Genomic DNA, 21,316 nt, shown 5'->3' on the forward strand with positions numbered 1-21,316 from the left:
TTTTTTCTTTTTCTTTTGCGTATTTGTCTATTCCATCTCTGGAATTCACGTTGATGCATTTACAGAGGAGCGAGCAAGAACTGTTTCATCTGAAATTTATGAATTAAATAGACGAAACACTCAAACGATCCTAAATACTTTACTAAACGAATAACGAAATAAGATCACAAGGATTAAACGATCATCGGTACAATATAAATAGAGTATTTAAATAAGACGTACTCGTTTGCGTTGCTTTAAGATATAAAAGGAATGTACTCGTTTCTTTGGTAATATTAGGTGAGCAGGTATCGATAAATCTACGTATTGATTTCCGTAAGTATAAATAGAACGATAATATTAGATAGATTTCCGTTGTTTCTAAAACAATTTGATTTGTTTTTAAATACATTTCATTACTATACGGTTAGTAACTAATATTCGATGCCGATAGTTCCTCACTACTGTATGTTTTGTACAGAGCGAAGTTCATGAAACACAATTGACAAAATGTGAGATCTGCAGGAAACGCTGTTTGTTTCGCGAGTGGAAAATTCTGTGAAAAAACGCATGAAGTGATCGAACGACACTGTTCCCCAACGCGTAGAGGTTTTTACAAAATAATACGTGTATATACAAACGATCGAAGCTGCCTTTTTTCGTAACAGTAATTTCTACACAAAGCTGGCATTTTTCACAATGTCGTTTAACTTCCATTCATTTACGCTTTTCATTGATCTTTAGACGACCACGTGGTTTCCATATGCCGAGTCTCATTTTGACAAACGTCGATATTAATCTGTTTATTACTTAGACGACGGATCAATACAAATTGGTCATTAGAAAAAGTAATATCACAAATGCTCGAGAATAAAAATATTTATAAAAGCGGAAACTAAATTCATATGTGTGCTTCGTAAACGAGTGACTAGAAACATACGTATCTATTAATTTATTTTCTAAAACTATTATTTGTAATTATCCTTAATCGACCCCAGCCCTGAATTATTTCGTTTCAATCGGTTCAAGGTCATTTATTTTGAAATGGTATAACGTTGCAAAGGTTAAACGAAAGGATTAATTAAAGTGGAATTAATTCACTGCGTCAATTAGTTATTAACGAAATAATGCGACTGGGGACCCCCGTGGTCGTCTAAGGGTAAAATTTACAAGAAGAGGTCGCACCTGTGGGGTCGTTGATTTTTCTGGTGTTTCTACAGCAAAAATGAGCAGACACGTATCCGAGCTTTTTCCCCAGTGCTCATTATTTACAAAGATATTTAACATTTAATTTCTAGATTTCTGTATATATGTATACACAGCATGAGTCTGTAATTCATGGTACAAATTGAATCAGACAGATTCTATGGCTCAGAATAAGAACAAAATAGTGTGGGAGTCTTCGTTTTCGAAAAAATTTAAATATCATTCAAGTACACGTGTGCTTACTTAATTAACCCATATCACGGATTTCACTACATAGTTGCAACTGTTTTTAGTCAAGATATTGTTCAAAATGTATGTTTTCTCGTATGCAAAGTAAGTATTCTTTTAATTAAGTTTTGCGTTATACTTGCTTACCGCGTGTCTGGTTTTTATTTATCCCTTTTTCTAAATGCTCCAAACTTGTGATATTTTCAGAATAAACTATACTTTTCATGTTTCCCCACAGATTAAAATTATTTAAGAAAATCAAATATTTTCTTTATTTTTGTACTTAGTCTTGTTTTATCTTCAAAACGATGCGCTGAAGAGTTTGTATTAAATTAGTAAACGAATTTCACCCGACTAAGGGAGAAATCAAAGTAAAAATTAATGTAAATTACTCTCGAAAATATTCTGTATTAAACTCAGAAATCAGATTTCACTTCAACTAAATTAAACGGAGTACGATTTAAAGGGCTGTTTTCCGCCAAGACTGAAATTTTTAAATTGTCTTTTAGAAATTTTTGTTAAAAAAGAGTTTTACCTCTATGTTTTAAGAGAATTCATCAATTTTTTTGTGCAAAAATATTAAAAATTATAGGAGTTACAACGAATCCAATCGGTCAATTGTATTTTTTAAGGCCTTCACTGGATTCGTTGTAACTTCTATAATTTTGTATATTTTCGTACGAAACAAAATTGTGGACACTCTTGAAACGTAGAACTGAAGCTTTCCTTTCACAAAAATTTCTAAGAAATTGGCAATAATCCCTTAATTCGATTAATAATTTTAAGAACCCGAATTCTGTCGGCGACGGAAGAACGCGTGCTGCAGACTCGCTGGTCTAACCGCGTTCGCTTATTTACAACATAGAGAAGAGATCTGCCTACCGTTTAAACGCTATCATAGAAAGGCGATACACTCGGGAAACACATGCATGCATGGTCGCAGGATATTACCAGAACGGAAGGGAGTCGTCCCGTTTAGGACTTACAGGAAAAGGTTATTGGCTCGTTGCTACTTGTCCGGCTATGTATATATGCACGTACGTATATTATACTTTCACTTGGTAACGACGAAGCTGTAAAAACATTGGAAATTCTGGGAAAGCCTCTGTCCCTTCTCTGACTGTTGCCTGGAGAAGAGAAGGAGGATCCGCGGTATCCTTTTTTGTTCGAACCTTCTGGCAAAACCGAAAACGACTCTATCCTACTCTCGTTTATTTTTCCAGGCGAACGAAAAGAACTCGTTTTCATTCTCAAGAGAATCGCGCCCGTCTACCACGAGATAGAAATTTTTAAATGGACCGACTCAATCGAGAGAAAATCCGAGTCATCGACGCCCGATGCGTTTCCTGTCGACTCTGGCGTCGACCTTGGCTTCGATGTGATCTACCCTACTAATCGCGTCTTCTCGGTGCTTCCTGCTCGTTTAATTTCCGACGAGACCACGCAGTCTCGTGGCCAGGCATTATTTTCTCACCAGGGAGACTAGACCGCGGTGCGTTAGCTTCGGCTTCATGGTCAACTTGTTCTGGGCGGCTGTCGTTTGCTGATGACTTCTGCTGGCCGTTTGTTGCTCTCTCGCGTTCTGCTTCTTCTTCATGGACTCCTGCTTGGCACCTCTGGTTATGGGAATATTGTGTTATTACCACGACAGACCGTGAAATATAGTGGCCATAAAAATTGCACGACTCCTTTAAAATGCTGTTTATCGAATATGTAGACACACTGTAAACTTACCAGTTTCTCTATAGTGTTTTAGCGTTGTTTTAATACGATTACATAATCTGAAGCAAAACAGAATCAGCCGGGAGTTATATCATATGTTTTAAGAGTTAGTTTTTAATAAGCAGCTCGCACCTTGAAAGAAGAGTGTAATTGTTACACTAAGTAAGTAAGATTTATCTAACCGTGATATAGCAAGCAGAAACTGTGTCCTGGCTTCGTCATAAAAATTGAGAAACCGGAAATATTGATAGAAAACAAGGAACTGGTTGCCAAAGAATCAATGACAAAACAGTCCTGTTGATGTGAAATCCACATAGAAAAACCATTCTGGATCAAAAGCAAGTGCTAAAATAATAAAGAGGTGGTTTCAAAATTGTGGACTAAATGCACGTGGACTTGTCAAGAAGTTTCTGCTGACCGCAGTAATAAATAATAATAAATAAGCAAAACAATATGTGAAGTGATGGAAATATTTTCTGATGAGTCCAAATTTAATTTACATTATTTTTAAGGCGGTGCGATTTCTATGGCCACTTCTGTAACATTTGTCATAGTTTGTAAGGGAATACTGGTAAAGAGGAACAGCTTACGAAAAATGACGGTAATTTACAATTACTGAAGAGAGATTCCATACACTGCAATACGTTCAGTTTAAACAATTCTAATTTCTGTTATACGAGACTAGTTGGCTGTGAAAGGAACGTAGAAAATTAGGAAATTAACTCAGCTTTCTGATAACGTGGAAGACTTGATACGGGGACTTTGATAAGTCAAATTAAAATGATTAATAAATGAAAAAAAGTGAAAAGACGTCTTTGCATTGTAGGCAAGCTGGAAAATATTGAGTTAGTAGATAGAATTTACGAAAAATACCTAATGAAAACACATGAATACTATAAAATCAAATTTGAAAACAAGAAACAGTAAATAAAAGTACCGATTACAATAGTTTCGCATTGTACGAATAACAGCTTATCTAAACGAACAGAAGTATTGGCACAGTCTGTGTTTTATAATACGAGAAACGATATTTTATTAAACCTTGTTTTAAAATACTGTCTCGAGTCTCTAAATTATTTGTACAAAAGAACCTGAAAAATTGAACAATTGCACGATTAGTAATGATAGAAAATATATATAATAAGTCGTATCTATTGAAGTAATAATAATAAAAGAGAGAAGATTCCAGAACCACAGTGTTTACCGCAATAAGTTTCCAGAATTTTGGTCGAGAAAAAAATGTGCACTTTCGACGGGGGTAATTCACGTGGAACGTAATTCGTCGAACAAAGGGGTTAAATGGTAGAAAAAACGAAGCATGGTTGCTCAAGCTCGGAAAAACATCGATTTTTGTTTCGAGAGTCCTCGTTCTACTTTGCATTCAGTAAAATGGGGCCATACATCTTTTTGTGAACATTCACCTTTTTTTTTTAAATTTTAATTAGCTGGGAGCCGCGTTGCTCGAACAGGGGCAATAATAAAGGAAACCCCGCTGAATGATATCGCTTCGAACGAGCGGAACTTACAGGTATCGAGTGAGATCTTCGACATCGACGAGCATGGAATCTTGTTCCATGTGCAAGTCGTCCCTTCTCAGCAGCCCCTCGACGAGAGCCTCGTTTAGGGCTGCGATTCTGGCGTGCAAGTCATTTGCTACTACTTGAAGTTGTGCGACGTTTAGCTCTGTTAAAAGCACTCGGGACAATCTGCGTCTGTCCTCACCTAACTGAACACCGACCTGAAAAAAATAATACAAGTGTTCCTTTAGTTTCGAATAATTTTCTGGATATTCCAATTTTATTCATTAATGTTTAAAAGACAGTCATTTTATGGTGACTATATAAATTAAAATCCATTTATCAGACTTTAAAGAAAATATTTTGTCAAATCCATGCAACCCCAATAACTCTTTTCCAAGGTATTCGGGGAAAACATGTTGCAAGTTATATTTTTAAGATATGGAACAGGTTTTGGTTAAGCCATAGATTTAACGTGGGTTAGAAACAATTATTTTCATAACTTTAAGCGCTCACTTTTTCGAGGCTGGATCGCACCATCTCCGTGATGGGACTTTGTTTCAGCCTTTGCCTCTCGACTTCCATTTGCATGTGCGCCATTTCTTTGGCCTGTGCCAGGGCCATTCTTGCCTCAGTTTGCAACCTGGCCTGCCTGGCGAAAAAGTCGGCCTCGTCGATCGGTGCTGAATTCGAGCCTGTATCGAGCCTCAAAGGAGGAAGACTGAGCACCTGAGGCCTAATGGGCGTTTGTTGTTTCTGTTGTTGCTTCGAGATTGGCGTTGATCCAGGCGATGCGTCGTTCTCCGAGCACGGAGACTCCGTGTCCGAGGGTGTTTCGTTCATGAAGCAGATCTGAAGATTCATTCCTAAACAGACACGAGACTTCCATTAGAATTTTTAACTATTTTATTCCTTTAACACTTTGCCAACTGCTCAAACTGTACACAGAAACATGGCTTTATTTGAACTTCTATAACCTTTGGAATATGGGGACTAATAGACATTTTTGAAACGGTACCTTGGGAAACCAATCTTGAAACATCAGATTATAATTAGTTCCTGATTGTTTAATGACTATTTTGCGCATATCAAATTGTCATGAAAATGTATTGAACTTTTTATTCTTTTCTTTTAAGATTTCACTCTGGTAAACCGATTGCAAAAATAAGTGATTATTATGAATTTTTCTAAATCCGCTTAGGCTCAAACATCGGTAAAGAGTGCACTTCTTGATACTTCCTAATTAAAATAATATTTTTAAACAGAAGGATATTAGTTCTTGTAAAAATTGAATGTCACAAGACCGAATGCAAAGAGATCGATAATAAAAACTATCGTTTTAATAAATTTCCAATTAATTAATGCACACAGAATTTGCGTCGTCGTCGCACTGTATTTCTGTGATCACTAGAAAATTTTTAGTTTCACGATTACATACCAATAAGCCATCTTCTCTAATAGTCCTATTAAATTATTATTTTCGTAGTTTACTGTTTCTGTATTTTGTTTTCTTTTAAAATTTCACTCCGATAAACTGATCGCAAACTGTTAGTGTCGATACTGCCGGTCGTACCTTTCCAACGTTAAACGATAACTGTTGCAATGGGATCGCGAGTGGGTGTTTTTACGAGTTAGAGGAAGGAGGCATGGTTTTGCGGGCGCAGTGTACTCAGTGTGTTAGGGGTTGGAGTGATACCAACCGCTTTGTAGCCGCGACTGAAGGCTCGGTTTTCTTCCGCGTTCAGCGCGCAAGTCTTCAGCGTCTGGACCCATCGCCAACCTCCTTCTGATCTCTTCGCGGTCGTTTCGTCGCTGTGGACAGAGAAATCTGGTGTGTGATCGTCCGTTACACGTGGAGAGGGGGGAGGGGAAAGGGTTGGAAACCCCCTCGGTGCATTAATCCCCCCGCAAGTTCGTCTCTCCTCAAGTTCTACCGGAATCGCGTGGGAGTGAAATCATTAATGAGATTGACAACGTCTGCGTAATGTGCTACGAATTATGACGCGAGTGCTAATGGATTTCGTTTTAATTCAAAGAAAACAGAATTTCCATTCCGAAAAATTTACTTTTCAGCACTTAGAGCTACCCGAGAAAAGTATTTGAATATTCAGTTTTTTGGAAATAACTGCCCCTTCAAAAGTAGGACCACGATACAAACAAAACAGTCACGTTGCCACTATAATAAACGCTGTGTAATTAATATGTATTTCTTCGATTATAGTTTGTGCTGATCTAGACCTAATTGAACAGTACACATATGTTCATAAATATACTGTTTTTCCTTTCGCTGTTCAGATTAATAGATTTTTGAAATATTTGTGTTAAAGATCAGCGGATATCACACCTGGAGAGTATCATCCGGATCTCCCCGTACGACTCTATCGAATCGCGCGACCAGATCTTCCCTTACAAGTTCCTTCGTTTCGTCGGATTTCTGGAGCAACGCGAGTATGGTCGCTCCTGACTTTGACTGTTCCTTGGCCGGCTCTTTATCGTCGTCCTAATGCCCCAGAAATGAAAGCACGGTAATCGATACGCTCGATTACATTGCTCGAATGGCGACAGAGATATTATTTTTTAAATGACAGAACTATTATACGACGTTCGCAACACGTTCCATTATACAACTTTCTTTCATCTTCTTTCAGCACACTGTGAATGCGAAGAAAGACGAGCCGTACCTCGAATTTTCACGATACACTCATGGTCATTACGTTTAACTATGCGATAAAAGTTTTTACGTATTCCGGGATCCGTACCGGGTGCTTTTTACTTTTCCAACAAATATTTTATTGAAACATTGTCCGAACGTTCTTTCCTTGAATGTTTTTTATACAATTTAGTGTTGTAAATAATAAGAATATGAAAATGCTAAAAAAGATATCCTCCAGAGCCACTGTTATTATTTAGTTCTGACAAACAAACTCATAGTTCATCGAAGAAACGATTGTTGAACGAGATAAAGGATCAAGATCTGAGATTCTTCGATCATTTTTTGCAATCGAGTCTCGCGAATTTCTCGAAACTTTCTTCTACCTTTAGAGCAATTAACTAGCGCGTGAATGTCAAAATTAACTTCCCAGCACCTGTACAGTCACGACCCACTTTTCCCGTTCTATGTAACGAATCAACGTCGGGTCGTTAACCTTCCATGGAACATCGAGCGTAGGAAACAATTTGTCGAACAGGATCAACGAAGGGTCACGTTTTCATTGCCGATATCTTATAAAAACAGACTCCCTGTCGAAAAGACGCGTTGTGCATACTTCCAAATGTTCCACAATACAAGGGTCGTTTGAGAAGGTTCACGGCCTCACCGATGTTGACATTGTCTAACTTTTATTCGCGCGCCTTGGAATGTCATTTGTGTCATAGGGGATCTGTAAAATTTGGTATTGATGCGTGAGTTGCCGAAGAAGTTAATTTTAAGAAAGCAACTAGATTTCTTAGTTTTTATAAAAAAAATTGTATATATATGTATATGTATTGATGGAACTCGATAAAAGGAATGAACAAATATAGAATAAACACTCTGTCGCCATTCGTCTGTTGGTGAAAGCCTAATCTTACGAGATCGAAGTCATCGTATGTAAACGTGTAAAGGTCCGTGAGAAATCGGGAATCCTTTTTATAATGTCTTTTCGCCTTGTTGCTGCTGCCCATATTTCTTGGATTCGCTACAGTTCGTCCACTTTCTAGGATCTCGACGTTTGTTTCGCCAATTTCTTTAATCCTACGAACAACGTACACTTTCCTTTCACTTCATTTGCACAGTATCTTCTCTCCAAGTCTCCTTAAAGTTACTCCTGGCGATGGCAACACACACGTGGAAGGAAAACCGTGTAGTTATTTATGCGATATTTATTACGTGGTTGGTTAAAATCCATGTAAAATTACAAGTAGCACATAGTAGCAGCCAAAACTTGTATGCTTCTTCCAGCAATCCTCAAAGCTTTCACACGAAACAAACCTGTTGTCTAACATATTCTACCATTTTTGTAAAATCCTTCTTAATCCCTAATATTTTTTTAAAGAGAATTAAAACTCTATAATTATATTTAATTATAGTTATCTGGCAGATATGATATCTCTGCTTTAAAAGCTTCCAAAGGTCATCGGTACGTGGAACGAATTTTCTCCCACTTCAAAAATATACTTTTCGCAAAAAATTGTCATATTCCAGGCCTCCGTGTCTCTTCAGTTAATAAAATACGCGAGGAAGATGTCTCGAGAGGTCGCGTCCGTGACGCAAATGAAGCGGAAGTATGATTTAATTACGCCTGCCTTTGGTGCGAGGTACTTCTCGAAGTGGAAGTCAAGTGTTTCAGAGACTCCAGCCTCTACCATACTCTGTTGTCAATCAATTATTTCCATCGGATGGAAAGCGTAAATTCTAAATTATAGCATTTCCAACGAAAACACTAAATTGCTGGCGATCCGAGATATCTTCGCCACAACGTCGTTATAGGAGATTCGCTGTATCGCCATAGGGATATCGATGTCTCCTCTGACCCTGATAAAACTGACCGCAACGATGACGAAACATCGATTCGCAAACAATGGACTTAGCTTACATCCGGAAGCCGCAAAGGATGGAATTACCGGAGCGTTTCGAGCAAGATTCTATAATAGTAAATCGATCAACGTGTTCCTTTGATCGATAAACGAAAAACTGAAAGGATTCTCGATCCGGTGATCACTTCCTCGAAGAATATCTTCACTTTTTATGCAATTCACTGTCGTTGACGAACGGGGGCTTCCTTTTCACGCCGCGATACACCGAAAGCGCCTCGATTACTTGCGTTTTTGCCAACGGACTCGCGCGAGACGAGAACAACACGAGACTGGCGTAAAGCGAGTCAAGTGAGCGGCGAACCGATCTTCCGGTATAGTTTGCTGCTCAAAGGAGGTGGTGGAGCTGGTGCTATTAACCGTCTACGGAGGCTGGACTAGCTCAGGTTTTCGCAGTCCCCGGTGAAAGTGGCTGGCCACCTTTTGACGTGCGTTTATCGATTTCAGGTACGCGATCATTCTGTTAAACTTAAACAAATTGGCGGGTAAATAGTTGTTTATCTACCGGTCATTTTACTATAAAAAGAAAAATATACTAACGCTATGTCCAAAACTTTTTTATTCCTGTTGTGTCTATCTTCTTGTATTACTGTGATGCAAATATTTGATAACTATTGAATTAATATTTACTATACAGAGTGTTCAGTCACCCTTGGGAGAAATTTCAATGGGAGACTCTAGAAGCCAAAATAAGACGAAAATCAAGGATACTAATTTGTTGATTGAGGCTTCGTTAAAAAGTTATAGAAACATTACGGGCCACACAGTATATTTTCGGTAAAGAATTTTTCTCTCGAAAGTACGTAGGAGTTCGGGGGTATGCCTATTCACCAAAAATGATTATAATTGACCCCAGCAATAAAAAATAATTTTTTTAGAACGATTTGAAATTTTTTAATTTTGTCGAAAAATTTTAATATCTACTCGAATTTTTTTCTCGAAAGTGGGTAGGATTTCGAGGGTATGTCCAATGACCAAAAATAATTGTAATTGATCCCCACAATCGAAAATAATTTTTCCAGAACGATTTGAAATCTTTTTTTTGTGCCGAAAAATTTAGGCACCTACCCTCTGTCGATTTTTCTTAAAAATTACTTTTTCATTTTTGGTATTTTTGTTTGACGCCCTACAGAAAAGTTGTCTAATACTTTTTTGTAGGTACCCATGAGCTCTACTTCAGAAAAAAGTTTCACTGAAATATTTTCACTAATATAGGAGTTATGGCTGTTTGAAAATTGGACCATTTTTATAGGGTTTTTCTCATTTTGCGGGGTCAAGGACCAACTTTTCGAATATTTTTAGAATTTCTACATATTCTCCATCAAAATACGCGTAGTTTGCTTTTTTAAACATTAAAATCGTCCAATCCGTTCAGAAGTTATGGCGTTTTAAAGATTCGCATGAAAATTCGAGCAAACATTTCTGGCCTCACATTAGATTTTCGGTAAGGAATTTTTTTCTCGAAAATGCGTTGGATTTTTGGGGTACATGTAATGACCAAAAATGCTTGCAATTGACCCCTGCAACTAAAAATAATTTTTCCAAGACGATTCGAAATTTTTTTTTTCCGTCGAAAAATTTAGGCACCTACCCCCCGTCGATTTTTCTTAAAAATTTGTTTTTCATTTTTAATAAATTTGTTTGACGCTCCACAGAAAAGTTGTCTAATACCTTTTTGTAGGTACCCATAAGCTCTACCTCAGAAAATAGTTTCATTGAAATATATTCACTATCGTAGGAGTTATGGCTGTTTGAAAATTGGACCATTTTTATGGGGTTTTTCTCATTTTAAGGGGTCAAGAAACAACTTTTCGTATATTTTTAGAATTTCTACATATTCTCCATCAAAATACGCGTAGTTAGCTTTTTTAAACATTAAAATCGTCCAATCCGTTCAGAAGTTACGACGTTTTAAAGATTCGCATGAAAATTCGGGCAGACATTTCTGGCCTGAAATTGTATTTTCGCTAAGGAATTTTTTTCTCGAAAATGGCTAGGATTTCGAGTGTATATCTATTGACCAAAAATGATTGTAATTGACCCCCGTAACCGAAAATAATTTTTCCGTGAATGATTTGAAATTTTTTAATTTAATTTTTTAATAACGTTTTATTGAAGCCTTAATCAACAAATTGATATTCTTGATTTTCGTCTTATTTTGGCCTCTAGAATCTCCCATTAAAAGTTTTCCTGGGGGTGGCCGAACACCCTGTATAGTCTTTGAACTGTTGGTAACCAACCAGCCATTAACCATTTTATTTTAAAGAGAAAAAAATATTAAACTGATGAACTCGATACTGTATTTCGTTCTAGCCGGTCTTCTATTCTATCTCTGAAGATTTGCGTTCAGCAGACAATCGATCAGCTTAGTAAAAATTGGTTAAACTCAGTATTTCGTGTTATTTCGTAGAATATTTAAGATACGCAATTTTTTATCTTGTACTTAAGCAATTTAAATAAAGCAATAAAAAAATGCTAAAGATCGAAGTGTGTTCTAAATTTCCGAGCGACAGTGCAGGTTTAATTTTAAACGTTTATCGGGAATATCGGCCCTGACGTAACGCATGAGAGAAAATTGGCGAACTCTAATTAAAATTGGAACGATATAGCGTCGCTAAAAAAAAATTGTTATGTCTTACTTTTTAGTCAGACTTCGGAAAACTTGATTAAGTTTGCCCCCCCCTGTCGGTCTTGGCGCTGCAATTATGCTCGCCTCTTTCGTTCGGAATCGTTTGTAAAATACTTCTTCGAAACTCGTTTTCGAACTGCTGCGGCTGGAGATGTTGTATCTCTCGTAAGTTGTACGCAAAGTGTTTCACTTGGCCGCTCATGCAAATCGTTTGACCTACGGCTGCCTTGGCTTTTAAGGTGCAGTGATACGTTATCTCAAGATGTTACAAGCGTCAGCCGTGCTCTTTCAAAACTGTATCTTTCCATAAATATAACAACATTCTGTATATTAATATTCTTCGTATGCAAAGCTAGAATAAATTGACAAAGAAACGTGAATAAAAAAATTAAACTGTCGTGGAACTTTGTTAATATAACCCGAATTGATAAACAATTCATTTTATATTCAGATTCCATACTCACGGTTACAGAACCCATAACTATTGTTTATTAGGAATTTGAATTCTGTTACAAAAATGAATTTACTTTCTGAATAAGCTCGATAGATTTCCTTTCATTTTCTCCAGTCCAATACCATGTATAGATCGTAGAATTGAGAAAAAAAGTGTCTCTTCGTTAGCGATTATTATTGTTCGACGTTAAGCCCCCTTCGAATCTTACGCGTCGAAATGTGTCACACTATATCTGACAGTTGCATTGATCGTCTCTGTGCTGGCATCCGTTTCCTGTTCCCCTATTTCCATACAATGGCCACTGCACTGGCAAATATAGATCGTCTGTGCAATTTAATGAGACTCTCGCTATCGGGATCCCGAAACGGGGTCGTAAACCTCGTCGACCTTATTTTCTGCGTCAATAATCCAGAAAACACTCGCGCGAAACATCTCGTCGTCATTACAAGGAGTGCTGTTCCTCTTCTCTGCCCGCCGTGGAAATTAAAATTCGCGAGCTGGGAATTTTCTCCGTCTTTCCTATCACGACCGGGCAAAGTGCATTAAGATATCTGCCTGCTTTGGGTACGAAAACAATAAATTACTTTCTTTACACGATTCTTTCAAGCTTTAAATTCTAAATTTGAAACGTTGGCAATACTACAGGCCTTTAAACTGAATTATATACAATTTTCTTGTATGATAAACGTCAAGAGGCCTCTCTAATTTGAAAGCAAAATAAATGTCTTTTGTTTACATTTTCTTAATGTTTTAAATCTTAAGAGCATTATATTAGAAGAACTATAGTGAAATTCGAAAACTTGATAATATTATAGGACTTAGAACTGAATTCTCCATTGTACTTGATATTGTATGACAAACTTCAAGATGTCTGCATAGTTTGAAGGTGAATATGAGAACTGATATAGAAACCATAACTTAAACAAATACAGTCTGGAATTTCAGTTTTTCCTAACAGTCACTCAGAGTAAAGATTCTTAACTGTTCCAAGAACCGAAATTGTTATATCCTAACAGTTTTCAAACCCTGGAAAATGCAAAAAAGAAATTAATTTCGATTCAACGTAACGTATTGTATAGTATATTATTTAATATTTTTATTTACGTTTCCTTGTCAATTAGCCCTTGGTAATTAGACTTTTCATGCATTCTCCTTCTATCTTCGAATACGCCCACTGTATCCTTTGCAGCTTAATTTAGAGCGTTCGAGGCAGAGTTTATCAGCCGTGCAACATTTATGATTATGAGCCTGCGTATACGACAGCCTTCGACGAAAGCGATTCAATCTCATCGCGTGGCTATTCATTCAGTTTTATCGTACCGTTTTATCCGTGAGAACATTGGCCAGGTGGATGGAGAATTGTTATTTCTCCCTGCTTCGCTTATTACGATACTTTTTCTTTTCGAGTGCCACCATTATGCTTTCCACCTTCCGTTCGCGCGCGTTTCCACGGAACACTCGTTTGAGTAATGATAACGTTTATCGAACCGGTGTCCAGCAATAGTTTATGGGTATTTATTAATCCACCGAGTGGCAAGGTTAAGAAAAAACTTGATTAAATAACGGGTTTTCCTAGGAATCTAACGAACCCGTTAAAACTTTCTACTACTACCACTACTACTAATAATAATTCTTCAAAATTCTACCGTGATGGTACATAAAATGTTTAATATTGACGATTCTACCGTTTCGTAGTCCCAGCAAAAACATACATTCGTGAAGCAGAAATTAATAAAAAAAACTTCATTTTTTAAAAACACTTCTGTAACTTTGCCTATCAAAAGGTTTGGAAACATAGTCGTGTTAATTCTTAATTTTAATTGAATAATTCGCTTCGGAATTGTATGTAATATTTTTTCGTACTTCAACTTTTACACACGGACATTTTCTAACAGTGAATATTTACAGCTTCAATATTGTATATGGAATATTTTTAAAACACTATTGAACTCATTCCCACATTAGTTTAACCACCGTAACATGCAATTACATATGAATGATTTTCACTTACCCGTCGTTCCTCTTCGCGAGCTGCTCTCAGGTGAGACTCGATCGCGTCCAAGTCGATCTTCGGCATCGCAGTTTCGATATTGTAGACGTCGAAGCCACCTTTAACAAGAAGAAAACGATACAAGATTTTAAAAGCGAAACCAATAAAAATTAATTAGTAGTATTCGATGCATTTCTTCAATTGTGTTTGATTTCAAACGTTTTCCATAAGGGTGAATTCGATTAAATGTTTTATAAATAACTGTTTTGGCAAGTTTGACCAATATTAGGCGTATCACAGTTGCGTCGAAATCGAGCCATGTACGGTTAGGTTCGTATGCGCTATTGTTTTCCATGTTCTTGCACCGTAAAATTTCACTTCTATTAAGCAACAGTAAATTAAATGCAATCGCGTTTCTGCGGTGCAAAGTGTAACGAGAGTAGAAACTTCCGTTTCTGTCCAAAGAAAATTTACAACAGAAATGTATGTAGTTCGTACACGGTTAATTGTAAATTTACGTACAACGGATTTAATTGCAATGCTTTTGCATATAAATGTAAGAGTTACTTTGAAAATTTAATTTCAGTATAATTTATTTGTTTCTTATGATAACAAAATTTCGTTCAACATTTTCGACTTATTTTTGCATCAACAATCACTTACTTCCCGGTTATACTACACACTGGGACATCCTTGTATATCCAAACGCTGGTAGTTCTAGCGTTAAGCGAGTCAGCTTTAATATTTCAACACTTGGACGCAAAACGATCCAGAAATAAATTGTTTTCGATCAAGAAAACGTACCTGGTCCAATGTCCGCATCGGCCCTCCTCTTATCAGGGCGTCTATGCGCGTTCGAGGCTCTCAACTGTTGCTGTTGCTGTTGCTGCTGTTGCTGCTGCCTCCTCTTAGCCTGATTTCTGGCCATTTTCTCTTTTTTTCTCGCGTCGGCGCTCGATGCCTCCGGAAGATCGCGATCGAGCAATTTGTTGGTGTCCTCGATGGCGTCTTTCATCATGTTTATGGCGCACGAGGATCGCGTGGAGGCATGCAGGGGATCCAGTGCCTCCATGGCAACCACGTCAGGCACCGGTTGTACGTATTTTTCAAGATCGACGCCGATATCCCGGCCGATGCTCGAAAGCAAATCGATCTCCTCGAGCTTCGTGTAGGTGGGCTGCTCCTCCGGATAACTGTCTGTGTCCGTGTTACTTTCCGAATCGTCGTCGGCGGAGCCGTTCGACGTGACGGTCTGACGGTTGCCTATTTTGGAACGAGCTTGGCGAGGCAACTCCTTTGCCTCGCGTATTAGGTCGATGTGCTCCACCACGATATCCTCTGTCTGGAAAGAAACAATAACGATTAGTTCATTCCTTGACGCTGCTTGGAAATCGCGAATACCGCATCGTTGCGTTTCGAAAATCAGTTCTTTATATGGTGTACAGAAATTCCTATTCGACCATGACTAGAGCGAGGCGCAAGAAAGATTAAAACGGCCATTCGCCGTACGAAATTTGATTTGATTCTTAAGGTGTTAAATAGCAAAATAATATTTTCTGAGTGGTACGTAGGCCAACTTTTACGAAACACAATATTCTCATCCATCAAGAGGCTCATAATACTGCCCACTATAAATGTGTACAGTATGTTCCACGAAAAAGTAATAAGTATTTTTAAAAAATTCAAAAATATGTTTGAAGTAAACATATAATATCTTTATACACCTTATTCGACGGCATAATTGCTTCAATAAAAATATGTATACTTTCCACGTAGTTTTAACTTTATAATAGCCCACACGTTTGCTATAGGGTGTGCATCAGGCGATCGTGAAGGTCAATCTATAATATTGGACAACGCTTTTGTGAAACATACTGTTAAGAGGGATCCTTTTTTAATTAAAATGTCAGATTTTTTTACCTTCGAGCTAGCGTTTTCCTGATTGAATAATTATTTTAACAACTTCCGAATTCTTACATTTTTGTTATTAGCAGATCGGTTACAATTTGAACTCTTTTACGCGTATACGTCATTTTCTGAACAGAAGCTGATTCGTATTCCTCATAGTTTGACATTAAGTGATTAACTGGAAGTAAGACCGTGGCCAAAGGTCCAGGAAATTTATGATTAACCGTGTCGAGTAACTATACGACGTGAAACAGTTAAGAGTTGCGCTGTTTCAAAACGAGGAACGTACCGTGAACGTCGTTGAATACATTAATACGTCATACGAGCGTGTGCGTCTACTATGCAGTCGTTAGCCTTTTACATTAGAAGTACTATGGTCGATGCAAAGCAAATTCTCGTTAATCTCGATCGTCCGTGCTTCACCGAAGATACGTTTACATTGCAGATGCTCTCTAATCCGCGTGAAAAATTGTTGCCGTTAAACACGCTTTGAAAATGAATGCAGTTCACACTTGATGTAATTCGCTGCAAAAATAAAATAAAATCCACGCAACACGTTTTACTTTCACTCTGAAGTTTATTAATAGCCTATTAACTTCTCCTTAACTGAAATATTGAAATTGTAATTTTTAAAACAATAACAATACGTTCTATTTATGGGATTCCCCTTGTGTGCAAATAATACAACATATGAATATATAAAATATATAAACTATATAATTAATGTGCTGATTAATCGACGAAGTTTTAGGGAAGAATTTATTAATATTCATGGAATATTACCGATTACCAATTACGATCAGAGTGGGGCAAAGTGTAATCTGGTTACATTTTTCATGATGAAAATACATGCAATCGCACTGTAATTACGCTATAATAAATAAGACTATAGCCACTTAACATCCGTCGTATGAAATTTGATTTAATTCCTGAATGTAAGATACTAAATAGTAGAATAATATCTCCTGAGTGATACGTAGGCCAACTTCTAGAATACACAATATACTAGAATTGTATAAACCTCACAATAATGTAAACAAGTTTTGTAAATAATTAAATTTATTTTCGCCATATATCACATTTATAAAACAAGTTCTTATTTCAGAGTATGCAAAAGGAAATCAGCTTGTTAAATAAGGAATTATTATTATTGTTTTAACACGTTTTAAAGATTTATAATTACGATTAAATGATAATTACCGCGTGACACACTTTACTCAGCTCTGATTTCAACTTGGCTCATTTATTAACTAGAAAGATAGGTGTAAGAAAGAACTAATGATGATACCTACCTCACCGATTTCGCTGGTCTTCCCCGAGTCCGGAATCTCCTCGATTTCCGGAAACTGGAGGATTTCCTTGACGCTGGTGGTCAGTTCGACGATCTCGACCTCGACCGAGACCTCCCGTTCCTGTTTCTCTTTCACGATTGGCTCCGAAAATGGTGGCTCGGCCACCGAGTCGGCGAGCGCTTCTTCCGGTTCCAACACCGTCAGATGCGTCTCCGCCTCGACGACGCCGTTGACGATCTCCGATTCGGGCGAGAGAATCTTTTCCTCCGTCCTCGAATCCTTCACGCTCTTCACGTAGTTTATACACTTCTCCGACGGCGGCACCACTGACTCGTATAATGATGTTACGGTCTAGAAACAGAACACACGCCGACGATTAGCTTCACCGGCCTTTTCGCCTAGTTTAAGATAAGGTTTTGGCTCGTTTAGATAAAATATCGATTTTATAAATAACATTTTCTAAAATTCGACTCTTTACAATTGCTTTCTATAAATTTTATGCTGATATCTCAAAATTTGTTAATTGGAAATCATTCCTTGCAAGTAATGTAAAAATAATGGAGAACTATTCATTTGGTCAAAATTCGTAATTTCTAATCAAAATTGTTACGATACTCGACTGGATTTTTGCAAATTTATCGTGGCTTTCTATACAAGAACGAATAAACATTTATTGTCGTTGCATTATACATTTTTTCAAATATCTATCGTCTTAATTGCTTTGATACAAATAAATTCACCATAATTGTCGGTAGTTCTAGTGTTAAGGCATAAAGATGCTTGATAGAAATTGGCTTGGTATCATCCATTCTTTACAAAACGCGTGAAATGGTAAAACATTCGCTGAAGAAGATATCAATTCGTTCTTGGAACTGCTATTTCCCCGAACAAGATAAAGATTCTTTCAATTGCGGAATCATGAATGGCGCCTGAAAGATGGTAAAATGTAGTCGAATAGGATGGACTATACAGATCATTGGTTAAACTTTTTGTTTTCCATGAAAAATTCGTATTTTCTTTTTCGAAAAATGAATAAATTTTGCGTGCGTTTACCTGTATATTAAATTTTGGCTTCTCGTAGAAGGATTTCCTCAGATTCTTCTGCCCGCAAAGATGATTGATGCTGTCCTCGATGTTATTATTGTACTCGTTGTCGTTCTCGACAGGCCGTGCGTCGATCTCGTTGAGTCTGGTGTAATCGGGACAGCTCTCTTGCTCGTCCTCAGTCAGATCGGTGTCCGACAGAAGAGAAGGCGCCAGGTGTTGAAAACCCGGGTAGTTGGGGTTGACGATACCACGACAACCTGTCGGTATATTTCCTTCCTCGGACCAGTCGGACCACTCGGATGGTGTCAACTCGTGGGACGAGTCGTCGTGAGAGGAGTTACGCCCTGCGGAATTTCATGCTTGTTGCACATTGCCGGAATACTGAATAATCCGGGCATCGTAACGCCGACACTGACTCATTGCAGCTGCCCAGATACTTAACTCCAAAGGGGGGGAAGGGGGGGGGGGGAATCTCATGATCGTTTCATCGAAATACATGAATTGATCGATACGTTGAATCAGTCCCGTGCAGATCACGTGCTTTGGCACGCGACAGAATACAACAATTTAAATTAAAAAATTAACGAAAGTATCATCGTGTGAAATTCTTATTTGAATCGAATGAAATGTACAAAATGGAGCTTCGACACTGACACGTGCTTTAGCGTTCAACAGTTACATTTACAATTTAAACTTCTTTTCTTTGCAATATGCAAGTGATGCTTGTCGTAGTTATGAATATCCTTTTGTAAATAGTTATAATCCAAAGTCAAATAAAAACTTTTCGATTATGAAACATGGACGGTACATATTACCTTCGTAATCGGCCAAACACGTGTTTTAGCGTTCAACAGTTGTTACATTTATAATTTAAACTTCTTTTCTTTGCAATATGCAACTGATGCTTGTCATAATTATGAATATCTCTTTGTAAATAGTTATAATCCAAAATAAATAATCTAAAGTCAAAAACTCTTCGATTATGAAACATGGACGCTACATATTACCTTCGTAATCGGCTAAACTCTCGATGGAGCTGTTCCTGCGGATCCTCGGTATCGATAGATTGTTATTCAAATTTCCGGTCTCGTTGTTCGAGCTATCGATCTGCACATTGTCGCGTGTAATGGCGAGCGAGGACCACGTGGTGGTGTCCTCGGCGACATGGAAATCATCGGAGTCCTCGTGGAAGTCGGTGGACGTCGAGCTTCTGGTCACCGAATCGGTGTTCGTCGGGGAAGTCTCGTTGCGATTCCCGATTTCCTCTGTGTTCGGCTGGTCGCTCCTACGAAGTTGACTACGAGCGAGACAGAGAAATGAGTCCAAGTGGATCGATACGTTCCGTTAGCCGCGGCCCGAACGACCTACGACGATGCAAATATAGGCAACACACCTACGTAAGACGTCTGCGAAATAGCATGAGCTACTCCGATCACCCACACCACTGCTCCGCGAGGGAACTCTTTCTTTCTGGGAGTTTACGTTTTCTTATCGCGAACCGAACCGATCCAGCGTTCCTGCTGATACATCGATCCCTGGGGATTTTCTTTTTTTTTTTTTAATCGAGGACGACTGTCGAATAACTCTTTCTCTTGAGAGCAAGAAGAATACTTAATTTAACACTTTTGCGGTTGGTGATTAGGGGAGAAGGTGGGAATATGGACCAAGTCTGTAGAACTCCATTTATATGAACCCAATGGAGGAACAAGCAGTTCTTATAACTGGGCAGATTCATATAATAGGAGTCTTTTTAATTGCCAATTCTGAAACTCTTGGTTGGACTTAAGCATTCCCATAGAGGATTGATTCACTGATAGGTGTTCCAAGAAATCTTGTGAAAATCATAAGTGTTGTCTGTGGTTAACGTAGTTATCTTGTTGCTTTTAATTTTCCCCATTTATTGCCACTCCAATTTTGTGGTTTGTTATTTTAAATTCGTTATTTGCTACACTGAATACTTTAAGAAAAAAAATTTCACCACTTTTCAATGTCCTAGATTATTTCAGGTATTACTGTTATTATAACTGAGAGTACATTAACGACGATGATAATAAAAAAAGTGGTCCGTATTCCCTCCTTCTCTCCTATTTATTATTTCGACACCTTTGTTCGAATATTACTATTTGGATTTTTGATATTACTATTCTAACATCATTATTCCAATATTGCTGCTCAAATGTCATAACGTATATATTTTTGTTTGGAACAGTGCATTCATTCAGAGAGACATACATATCTAGCTGTACAGTATCAGTGCAAAAGAACGAAGTCTTTCTACGAGAAAAAGCAGGCGTTCGTTAAACTTGACTCTCGCAATCGAAACATCAAGCAAACATTGTCAAGCTCGCGAGATCGAGGTCGACGATCGGTACTCGGTAGTGCATGAATGTGCAATTTCGTCGATGGGTTTGTTAAAATGGCCATACGACGCGTACAAACGTTTGCAAATGCGAGAATTTCGATTTTCGCACACAGTGCGAACTGTTGCCAGTTTAGCTGGATAAAAGTCACTTTTGATGATCTTCGAAGAATCTTTTTATTTTAATTTTTATTGCACGACGTTGAAGAAGATTTGGGAATACTCAGAACCCGTGAATTCCTGTCCCAATAACTTGTAATAAAAATTAGAAGATTCTGAGACGGTTCCCAAAAATAACTTTCGTACAGCTTTCGACGCGTCGCATGGCCAAAAACACGCATGACGTCGTGCAGACAGAGCATCATGTATTAAAACACTCGAAAGTAAAATTGTAAATCTATTGTAAAGCTATT

At 37.8% G+C, this 21,316-nt stretch overlaps 1 protein-coding gene across 3 annotated transcripts in view; it reads right to left on the reverse strand.

The window, feature by feature from the left end:
• Nucleotides 1-21,316, reverse strand: part of Schip1 (Schwannomin interacting protein 1) — a 32,035-nt gene that overhangs the window by 2,362 nt on the left and 8,357 nt on the right. For 2 of the 3 annotated variants that reach the window (XM_076776886.1, XM_076776887.1), the window contains 9 exons: nt 19,552-19,841; nt 18,551-18,888; nt 17,498-17,848; nt 15,102-15,639; nt 14,319-14,416; nt 6,353-6,464; nt 5,169-5,518; nt 4,662-4,873; nt 2,888-3,029 (listed from right to left, as the gene is read on the reverse strand). In XM_076776886.1, the coding sequence (XP_076633001.1) occupies nt 2,888-3,029; nt 4,662-4,873; nt 5,169-5,518; nt 6,353-6,464; nt 14,319-14,416; nt 15,102-15,639; nt 17,498-17,848; nt 18,551-18,888; nt 19,552-19,841 (2,431 nt within the window). Of the gene's footprint in view, nt 1-2,887; nt 3,030-4,657; nt 4,874-5,168; nt 5,519-6,352; nt 6,465-14,318; nt 14,417-15,101; nt 15,640-17,497; nt 17,849-18,550; nt 18,889-19,551; nt 19,842-21,316 lie in introns of those variants that run through there. The other variant, XM_076776888.1, reaches the window with a different exon arrangement.

The sequence above is a fragment of the Colletes latitarsis genome, chromosome 11 (assembly GCF_051014445.1).
Source record: "Colletes latitarsis isolate SP2378_abdomen chromosome 11, iyColLati1, whole genome shotgun sequence".
NCBI classification, from domain to species: Eukaryota; Metazoa; Arthropoda; class Insecta; order Hymenoptera; family Colletidae; genus Colletes; species Colletes latitarsis.